This window comes from Oryza sativa, chromosome 9, assembly GCF_034140825.1.
Source record: "Oryza sativa Japonica Group chromosome 9, ASM3414082v1".
NCBI classification, from domain to species: domain Eukaryota; kingdom Viridiplantae; phylum Streptophyta; class Magnoliopsida; order Poales; family Poaceae; genus Oryza; species Oryza sativa.
In genome coordinates, this window is record NC_089043.1 from 26397342 (window position 1) to 26407909 (window position 10568).

General features: G+C 47.4%; 1 protein-coding gene across 1 annotated transcript; it reads right to left on the bottom strand.

The window, feature by feature from the left end:
* Positions 1-3524: 3524 nt before the first annotated feature.
* Positions 3525-4433, bottom strand: LOC4347807 (probable E3 ubiquitin-protein ligase ATL44). Its single transcript, XM_015755419.3, has one exon. The coding sequence runs from the start codon at positions 4326-4328 to the stop codon at positions 3723-3725; it is 606 nt and encodes a 201-aa protein (XP_015610905.1). The 5' UTR covers positions 4329-4433; the 3' UTR covers positions 3525-3722.
* Positions 4434-10568: the final 6135 nt, after the last annotated feature.

A 10568-nucleotide genomic window follows, 5' to 3' on the forward strand; every position in this document is an offset into this window, starting at 1 on the left:
TTACTCCCTACTTTCTAAATTGATCTTCACATAATAGAATACAAAGGGCCTGTTCGGCTATATTGTACAGCGCTGTTTCACAGCCACGTTATAGCTTGTTGCTGCAGCAAGAGGACTGGGTGCAGGCTGCAGGGCAACGCTGTACACGACAGCCAAACACGCCCAAAATTTCTCAAATTGATCATGATATGACCGCATGGACACTGATTTCATTAGAATATAATTAATGCAGCATGTGAGAATGTGTGCATGCTAAGGTGTAATTGGCATGGTGTTTTAATCGATGTATCCATTGTGGTAGAATGTGTGCATGGTGTTTTGATTGACGTGGTTTAAATTATTCTTGATTTTGGTGTATAAATTTATATGATGATCAATTTGGGAACAAGGGAGTACTTTTCTTAGCCACCAATAGTGCGTATGAAACAACAACACAGCAGCAAACGTACTTACATAAATTTTTAAAGCAAATACTCACACAAATGATAATTGAATTATATAGATTTGCCCAAACTATCAAAATTTTAATAATCTGCCACTAAAACAGACCACCGCTATGTGTGATCGTCGCCGGACCTAGAACATCACCCCAAAGCAGAGTCATAAAAAACGACGTCTTCACGGAGGTGTTGCTACGTCAAGGACGTGTCAGTCACTCGTTCAAGAAAACGGGACGTGGTTTTTAACTTAAGAGATTCGATCTCGCCAAGACGTACAAAATCTGGAGTTCCTGCTACTTTTTCGCTGCTCGGCCGACACTATTGACAAAGGCAAAGTTTATTCTGAGAGTTTTTTTACCGTACAGCAGACCAAAGCGGTACCAAATCGTCACCGTTGAGTAGATAGGATCCAACGGCTGTCATCGCTGGGTACCGCGAGGTACCAACTCGTCCTTGTGGTGGCACTGTATTAGGATGTGGAGGTGGAAGGGTATTTCTGTATTTTCGCATGGCTGATTCGGTCTTATCCACTTCGATCGTTTCGTCCGACGCCGCCTCTCTCTCCATCTCCATCTCCGCACCGGTGAATTTTTCCCCACGGCGACCGCCAGCGTGGAGAAGAGAAGTGTGCAGCTGACGGCCCCGGATGACCGCGTCGAGAACGACAAGCTCGGCGCCGCCGAGGAGGAGCTCGTCTCCAAGGCGGAAGCGGCAGCGACTGATGTCGGAGCGTCCATTGAAAAAGTCGGCGCCGCGTCCGCCGTTGAGAACACCTCTGGCGTCAAGGGTGCTGACGGCAAGGCCGTCAAGGCGAAGGGCTCACGGTGAACACACACACAAAACTCACGTCGCCGGCAAGAACACACACACAAAACTCCCGTGAACATAGGAATGAACACCATCTTGTTTGGTGCTGCTAACTAGGCAGCTTTTTCCCAATTCTTGTATTGCTTAAATATGCGATTACAAGGAAAGGAAATTATAGCCTCCAATCAGACCGAAACATGCATGATCACACGATGGATGTGTAACTAACCAAATAAAACAAACACTAATCTAGCACACAAGGATTAATCTCAACAGTCGATGACGAGAAGCGCGGCGGCACCGAGGACCAGATGGCTTGAGAGCGTCGAGGAAAGCCGGACCCCTTCGCGTACAGGTTGACGGGGCCTCCTCTTCTCCCCGTCCCCCGGCTGCTGCGCCGTCGACGAGCAGGGCAACAACGATGGCGACGGTGCATCTCCACGGGATGAATCAGCGGAGTCACACCGCACGATGCTGCGCTTCGGGGAAGAGAGAAAGGAAAACGCTCGAGAGGATTGGTTGTACACGCGGTGCAGGAGCGGTGTGTTTCCACATGTTCCCATCATGCCCCTTGCGAGCGAACGACAGGGATGATTTCGGTACCGTGCGGTACCAGTACCGCAAGGTACTATCTGATGGACCAGAGCAAACCTCTTATTCTGAAAGATGATCAAAGTCGCTCTAGAACTTCTGTTCCGGATTCAGCCAAACTTGAAAGTAACTTGAGATCGTATATACGAATTACAGCGAGAAATCTACAATGGTAGCCAACTTTTACAGATAACTGTGAGTCTGTGATCTCGAATGAAGACGATCACCGGGCAAAAAATATCTGCATTTTGTCGCATATATGTGTGTAAACAAGGCAGTTTTTTGGAAGTTCTATGTCTGTGCATTGGCACTTACTATTATCTAACTGAAGATAGATGGAGTTGAGTGTACGTTTCAAGCAACACGGCCGTCGATTCACACGCATTTGTTGGTTTTTGGCCGCGTTTGGCGAAGAAAGAGGAAAGAGTAGAATTGCCGGCCGGCCGCCAGAAGCAGCTAAACCCCAAACACAGCTGAACGGCTAAAGCATCTCTCTGCAAACATCAAAAAAAGGGCATCAAACCTCTCACATCAAACTCTAATCACTCCTGCTTAAATCATGAGCCTGATCGTGGCCGTCTATTCAGAGATTAGAGTGAAGCCCGAATTTCTCTTCCGCGTGGATTGATAAGCTTGAAAGAACTGCAATCGAAGTGAAAGATGAAAAGAAAGGTGGCAATCAAAGTGAAGATGAAAAAAAGGTGGCCACGCCTGCCGGCACCTCCTGATTTCAGTAGCAACATGTCACTGTGCCATCATAATGACAAACCAACGAACCAGGACATGTTTAGTACTCGTTTATTCGTGCTTCGGTTCTGTTCGAGAGATCTCAAGACGTTAAGAAACAGTCAAGCATCTGTTGAGAATCTGAAAATTCTGAATTTTTCAGCTTCTAGCTTCTGAATTATATCTGTTGAGATATAATCAGCATATAAATGACACGGTTTCTATCCCGAATGCATAAAAAAATTAACATATAAATGACACGGTTTCTATCCCGAATGCATAAAAAAATTAACATATAAATGACACGGTTTCTATCCGAAATACGTAAAAAAAGACATAAATATTAGAGAATAATATAATATCAAATAATTAGAACTTTAGAAAAGGTAAGGCTTCTAACCCAGATCATCTAACCCACTACTTTGTAGAACTTTAGAAGAGGTAAGGCTTTCAATCCAGATCATCTAACCCACCACCTTGTAGAGATAGCTGGAAGAACCATATGCGTATAGAGGAGAGGAGAGACGATGAGTTTGTTTGGCAATGGTGCAATCAAACTGTACGGCAAAGTACGTGAGCTGTACGCAGTCGGCATATTCTTTCCCCAGATGGGGCAGATCAATTTTTTACCAGGTCACGACGACGTCCGTACTATCAGGGCGAACGAACAAACAGTTACGCGTGCGAAAATATCCCAACCCAACCCGCGCGGCGGGCAGCAGGCAGTGCCCCCATGCCGGCCACGATGTGACCGGCGGCCTCCCCCCGCCGCCATGAATGATCGCTCCACTCGTCCACTTGACCACCAAAAGCGACACAAATCTGATGCCTTTTTCTCCTTTTTTCCATCCCAACCTCAGCTTACTGGTCACATATCTCTTTACTATTGCTACTCTAGCTGTGTACTATAGCATCAGTACTAAGGAAGAAGAAAATGACGGTTAATTATCGTTCGAAAAAGAAGGGAAAATGATGGTTAATTAACAGAGATGTGTACATGCATGTATTTACAGAACACATGTATCTACTACAGTTGCATTGCTGCGTAGTACAAGAAAAAATCTCTCGGAACACGTATCTACTATTCACGTTTTTGCTAGGTGTGTGTGTATGTACAATCGAATGATGCACGTACGCGAGCGAGAGAGAGCTGGAGCTCTACGGCACCGATGTCCGGCAGCCGCCGCGGTCGCTGGCGCCGGTGGGTTGCGGTGGCTGTGACGACGCCTGTGCCGCGTCGGCGGCGCAGCACGGCGGCGGGGGGTCGGTGGCGGCGGCGGTGACTGCAGGCGACGGCGCCGCGAGGACGACGATGGCGCGGCGGCAGGAGGGGCAGGTGGAGGTGGACACGAGCCAGACGTCGACGCAGGCGGCGTGGAAGCCGTGGCCGCACGGCGGGAGCACGCGGACCTCGTCGCCGCGCGCGAACTCGGCGAGGCAGATGGCGCACTCCGGCCGCTCCTCCTCCTCCTCCGCCGCCGCCGCCTCGGCGAACGACACGGTCGGCAGCGACAGCAGCGCCTTCCTCTTGAGCCCCTTGCATGGCGCCGGGGGCATTGCCTCCTCCGCCTCGACGGCGAACGACGACGGGTTGCACAGCCGCGAGCACCGCGCCACCAGCGCCAGCCCGACGACGCAGAGCAGGAAGCAGAGCACGGCGGCGAGGATGAGGAACGTGTCCGTGTGGACGCCCCGGCCGCCCGACGCCGCCGCCGTCGCCGTCGCGGCGGTCAGGTGCTCCGACGACTGCAGCAAGTGACGCATGGTAGGTGAAGGTGAGACTGAGAGCACTGCCAACCACTGTGCCGACGAGGGGCCAGTTAAGCAATACACTGACCTAAAAATGGTGAAAAATGGAGAAGGCAATGCAAGAGTTAGGCGCTGGGAGGGTGCATTTTTATAGTGTGAAGTGAAGGTGATTTGTGCTGGTTTAAGTGATTAATTAAATTCATGAGCTCTTAAGTGAAGTGTCACTGTCCTGTCCACCAATTCTTCTAGGAATTATTATTTTTTTGGTTTTTTGTCACAGACGTGTGCTGCTGCCTTGGAGCTGAATTCTCCTGTGCTGATACAGCAGCTTTGGTGCGTTTGTCCCTTTTTATCCTAAATCTGTGGCGTTTGATGACTTGATCGATCCAGATTTATGCAGGCACGAGGTCCTAAATTATGTTGCCTTTTACTTAATTTATTATTACTACTGGCAGAATTAAAGCAAAGCACATTGCGACGGTGGTAGTAGCTAGCTTTGTCCAATCTGCACGTTGTAGCGGAGAAAGTCGACGTGGCGATGAGCGTGAAAGTGCATGCAATGCAGTTTACGGAAAAAAGTGTGATTATTCCATGATCAAGCGCTAAAAAACAAAGCAGTATTCGCGGACGTAGCATAGCAGGAGAGAGGAGACCGACCAGGGCCATGCGTAGGGTTCATGAGCCACGTCGGATACATGTCAAAGCACAAGTACTCGTACGTACTCCCTCCGTCCAAAAAAACAAACTCTAATTTTCGTGTCAAATGTTTAACTGTCCGTTTTATTTAAAAAAATTATGAAAAAAATTAAAAAGATAAGTCACGCATAAAATATTCATCATGTTTTATTATCTAACAACAATAAAAATACTAATTATAAAAAAATTTCATATAAGACGAACAGTCAAACGTTGGCACGTAAATTCGCGGTTTGTCTTTTTTTTTTTAAGGAGGGAGGGAGTACTACTGCAAGATCTGGATAACATAGGCTATTAATTAGTTAGTCGTCGCCACCGTACCAACCTTTGAGGAAAAAGAAAATAAATGGTGTACCCTGACTCCGATCCATCCTGATCTTCTGTGATTAACTCCATCCATCAGTAACCAGTGTCGTTTTCTGCATCAAACTAATCTGGTGTTTAAATCTTCTGAAAATAAAGATGAAAATTAAGTGTTTTACGTAAAACGAGGTGGTAATATCGTGTGATTAATTGAGTTTTAATTGTTACAAACTTGAAAAATGGATTAATCTGGAATTTTAGAGCAACTTTCATATAGAAAATTTTCGCACGAAACACACTGTTTAGCAGTTTGAAAAGCGTGCTATGAGCATCTAAAATTTAATCCAAGTCTTGTTGGAGAAGCGAACGCAGCCTAATTCATAATCACATAGTATTCACCTTGTGCAGTTTTGCCTGTAAACTTGTCTAAGTTCAGTTCTCAAAACAACTTGTCTAGGTTCAATGCACGATCTCGATGTAATCTATCGTTAATTCTATGATTTAATTTCTATCCCGGCCAAACACAGGCGAGGTTACCGGTCGCATTATTTTAGCTGATCCAGGACAGGATAGACGGCACAATTGTGGAGGTCCATTGGAACACCTCCCATATACATTTCCCTGTGCCGTAAAGGTTGGCGCACGCCACGCCACGCCACGGCGCGTACCGGGCGCCAACACGTGCTCGCCGCGGCCTAAAACCCTCACTACCTCGTGGCCCCAGCGCGCGCGCCCGCGCACTCGCCGAGCCATCGCGCCGCGCGACGTGCGTGCGAAACGCCGAGAATTTTCGGGGTTTTTCTCTTCTCGTAATTGGACGCGACGCGACGCGACGAGAGGCCGGGGGGGCGACGAGTGCGCGGCCGTCCCCAGCAGCAGCAACAGCAAAGCAAGGGCTCACATCAAGAACGGGCCGCTCTCTCTCTACCCAAGTTGCGACAATATGCGTTCTATCTCGCACGTTTCTTTCTATCTTCAGGGCACTCTGCTATGTAATCTAGATTCGCGATCTTTGATAGAGGCAAATCATTTCACGTTGATTTACAAGCCCAAAGTGCATCTAAAGACGGGATAAAGTGCAAGAGGAGTGAAGTACTGATCACCTAAACCAAACCGATGGACGGATGGATAAGTTTCATCAGAACGGTGGTATAGGCTTTTCGATGGGCCAAAGTGCTCAGGTACAGGTACGGATCGAGCAGGAGAGGTCAAGCCAACACTCGAGGGAGAGTGAGCGAGTTTGGTGGCACGTCATGCGATCGCACGTTGCCTCCATCGGTCAAAACGGCACATCATTCGGGTAGACGCCAGGTGGGGATGGGGACGGGTGCGTGCGAGCTTTTCTGCTGTCCTGCCGGCGTCGGGAGCTAGTAGTGGCGGCCGCCGTGCTCCGATGGGGATGCCTCGGTCTCCGGCCAACGACGTACGGCTGCCTGCGCAATGCTACAATGCTAGTACATGCCCATGCGGTTTTGAAAGGTCAGTGTTATGTTTGTGTCGTCTGGTACGAAGAGAGTTGGGGACCTGGGGTTTGTTTGGTTCGGTTTATTGTCATCATTTATTAATAAAAGTCGTTACCCTTGCCTAAATTCGTGTGCTCTAAAATTTTATCGCACTTTGCACAAGTCTAAATAAGAAATATTGTCACATTTTCTTCAAGTTATTGATGCTTGGGACCTATTTGATACACTACAAGAAAACAGCTATACCTAATTTGAACAAACTTGAAAAACCTTAGACGTGTTAAACTTTGCAAGGTGTGGCTGCAAATCAAAATCAAACATTTGTGCTGTTGAAGATGAAAGGGAACTTGGATCTAGCAGCCAAGTAATGGTATGACTCGGCTGGGCATACTGGTAACGAGAGGATTCAGAGATCACGAGTCATGGTGTCACTAGTAGACACAATACTACTGAATATTCAGGTACAAATGAGATAAGTGACAGTGTGGTTGAACGGGGGGAATGGGGGCAAAGGATGAGAGGAGAGGAGACAGGGACAAGTGGCAGCAGAACCATAGGAACAGTAGAGCTGCGCAGTTGGTGTTCTTATCTTGTTCCTTTGTTCCAGCTGAGCTGAGTGTCTATGTTCTTATCTGGTTTGCTGTTCTGTCTCCTCTTGTACGAGTAGTAGGGTGTAAATTGTTTCCAGTTGCCACCTTGGGCTAAGTTGGGCCGTGACTCGGTCGGTGACTCTAGTGGCCCATAGTGCGAACGAGACACAGAATCGGCAACCACAGCCCACGTAGACTTGCAAATTGCAACGCGAGTGAAACCACGTGCTGTCACCCCTAATTATGTGGGCCTAACTGGGCTACAGAAGATTTAGGTGCTATCGTCGGACCTCGAATTGGAAACAAGTTCACTTTACATCCCTTATCGAAGGATGGAGTTCCAACCGCGAATGTCAACCACAAAACCAAGTATAACGTATCTCTCATGTTGCAAAACTAACGTAAACGAGATCACAAGGTAGTATTGACCCGGGTTTCGGCCACTGAGAGACAAATGTATACATTTGCTTCCTTCGAGTGCACACGACCAGTCCCACTTCGTGATTGGAGGCGACCTTCGTGACCTCACGTTCACCGGTGTCGCTCGACGAGCTATCCTAAATCGATGAGCTAGGTGCCATCCACCGTGAGCTATCCCCAAGCCGTGTTCCGGCGAGGAGGCTCCTACTTGTGATCAACGATGGGGCGGTAGCAGGCAAATGCCGCGGCGATGTCGATGTCGATGTTGGTGAAGAGGGAACGGACGGGGACATGTGACGAGGAGGAGGAGAGTGTCTTGGGGATGGGAGAGAGGGAGGGGGGTGTGGGCGTGTGGCAGAGGAGAAAACGTGACACGAATGGGAGTGGGAAGGACAACGAGGGGAAGGGTGGACAGCATGGACGACGCGAAGGTGGCACATTGGAGTTGTGTTTAGCAGTCGTTCTCTTTTCCTTTTTCTTTAGTTTTTTTTCTCTATGGTATAAGCCAATCTGGCTGATTGCGGTGTGTAATCATTTTTTTTAATATATTGACGTATAATTCTTTTGCGTGTTCGTGAAAAATGCGAAGGTGGCGTTGATGTCGGCACCGGCTGGCATGTTGCAAGCCTGCTTGACAGTCGACGCTGCCCTGCCGGGCTTGATCAACTAGAAATTTGCTAGGGTCCGGAACTCGGATCAGTCTTGGAGGTAGGGGTGGGTAGAAAAGGACCGAACCGAAAAAACCGAAATCGAGAAATTCGGTCCTAGATAGTGAAATACCGAATTTCGTTCGGTCAATTCGGTTAGTCACCTTGGTTAACCGAATAGACTAAAAAGACCGAATTAATAAAAAAATATCTAAATGAAACCTACAATCTACTAAGTTCAATAGGATTAAACTCTAATTTTCACATCCCTGCTTCTTCTAGGCATGTAATCTAATAAGAGTCTTTACTCATATGCGCTTACGATTTTTTTGTTGAAAATTTCCATTATTTCTTTGCATATATGAAAATGTTGCTGAATTTCGGTCAGGACCGAGACTGAGACGGAAAAGATCAAGACCGAATTTATCGGTCCTGATATTTTTTGTGTTGAAATTCGGTCTTCACTTTTTAAAGACAGAAATGACCGAAAGACCGAAGACCGAGACCGAAATTTTCGGTTAGACCGAATGCCCACCCTTACTTGGAGGCCCATGGACCAATAACGAATCCAATTGGGGGAACACAGTTACACAGGTGCTGAAACACATTGCGGCGTACGTCATGGCTGACTCAAACTAGGCAGAGCATGCAGCAAATGATTGGATTTTGGGGGCAGTGTCATTGCTGACTGCGATTCGCATGTTGTTCATCTCCCCGTAGCTTCTCTCCGGTCCATCCAACCGTGTCAACATCGTTTAGGCATACATGATACAGCATTACACAACGATCGCTCGCCGGAGTCCGGCAGTCACATGCTGCTAATGCTGTTGGTCCCCCCTACTTGACCGCGATCGGCCGGTTCTTCCTCTGCCTAAATGGCTAATTTTAAACGCCTACATATATATATACTCCTACTATACACATGTGGTTGATGATTCCGTCCTGTTGAACCAACCCCTGATCTATCACGCATTATTGGATCTTGTTGGTGCATTATTGCAGCTGCGATATATCAATGTGTGGTCTCGTGCGTTCCCTCCAGAAATGTAGCGATCTGAGAGACAGGTTCGGATGGCCACAGGCTGCTGCAGCTGTCTGCACAGCTGCACAGTTTTGAAATTGAAGGGATTATTGCAGTGTAAATACATGTATTAGGGAATGACCTAATATCAAATAATTAGGAGTGAGACTTGAATCCGGATCGACTACCCATCACCTTGTGAAGCTAGCCGGAAGATCTCTTTACGTTTCTCGGATTATTGCAGTGTACTGGCGTACATTGGCATTGTCGATCGATGACCATCTGCCAGGTGAAAACGTGCGTGAATCTTGAGTGTAAATTCGAAGGAGTCTTCCTAGCAGCGCATAGAAATGGAGAGTGAATACTCTTTGCTGCTGATGGATGATCGATCGATCAACGCTGCATTTGATCATCCGCCAGGTGCGTGCGTGTGAAAAATAGAGATTAATTATAGTAGATTTTGTTAACCTAGCTAGAAACTATCAACATCGCAATTAGCGTGCATACATGCACATGGCTGACAAGTAGTAGTTATACAAGTGGTTTGCAAGAGCAGTCTGAGTTGATCTCTTTCTTCTCGATCGAAGGCGAGCTTTGAGTCAAAAGTCCAATTTGTCTACGTTGAACGCCCAGGATTATCATCAGGTCCTGACTTAAACTCGTCGCCGCATAGACCTACGTATCAGATGAATCTGTCGACAAATGTACCCCCTTGATGAGATGAAACAGTAAAAGGATAATCAGAGCAGCAGTGCCAGTAGAGTATCCCATTCAGAGACCTCCACGTCACCACGGTGCCAAAAGGAAGGAAAAGGTAGAAAAAGGGATATACCGATAGGAACATGCGTGGTCAATAGAGTTATAGAGAGATAAGAGAAGAGGTAATAATAAAACTTAAGGATGGCTGCTTGCATGGAGTAGAAAATTACAAGGGCCAATCAATCAATCAATGATGGCTCGTGCAAATTGTACAGGGTAGCGACAGGGCGCGCGGAATTAGGAAGGAAACAGCAGCATTTGCATTTGCAATTGCAACATGCAGCGGCGAAGACGATCGATCACTGATGACGACTGGGACAGAGAGATGACAAGGACGGATGCTGGCTGAGTTGGCT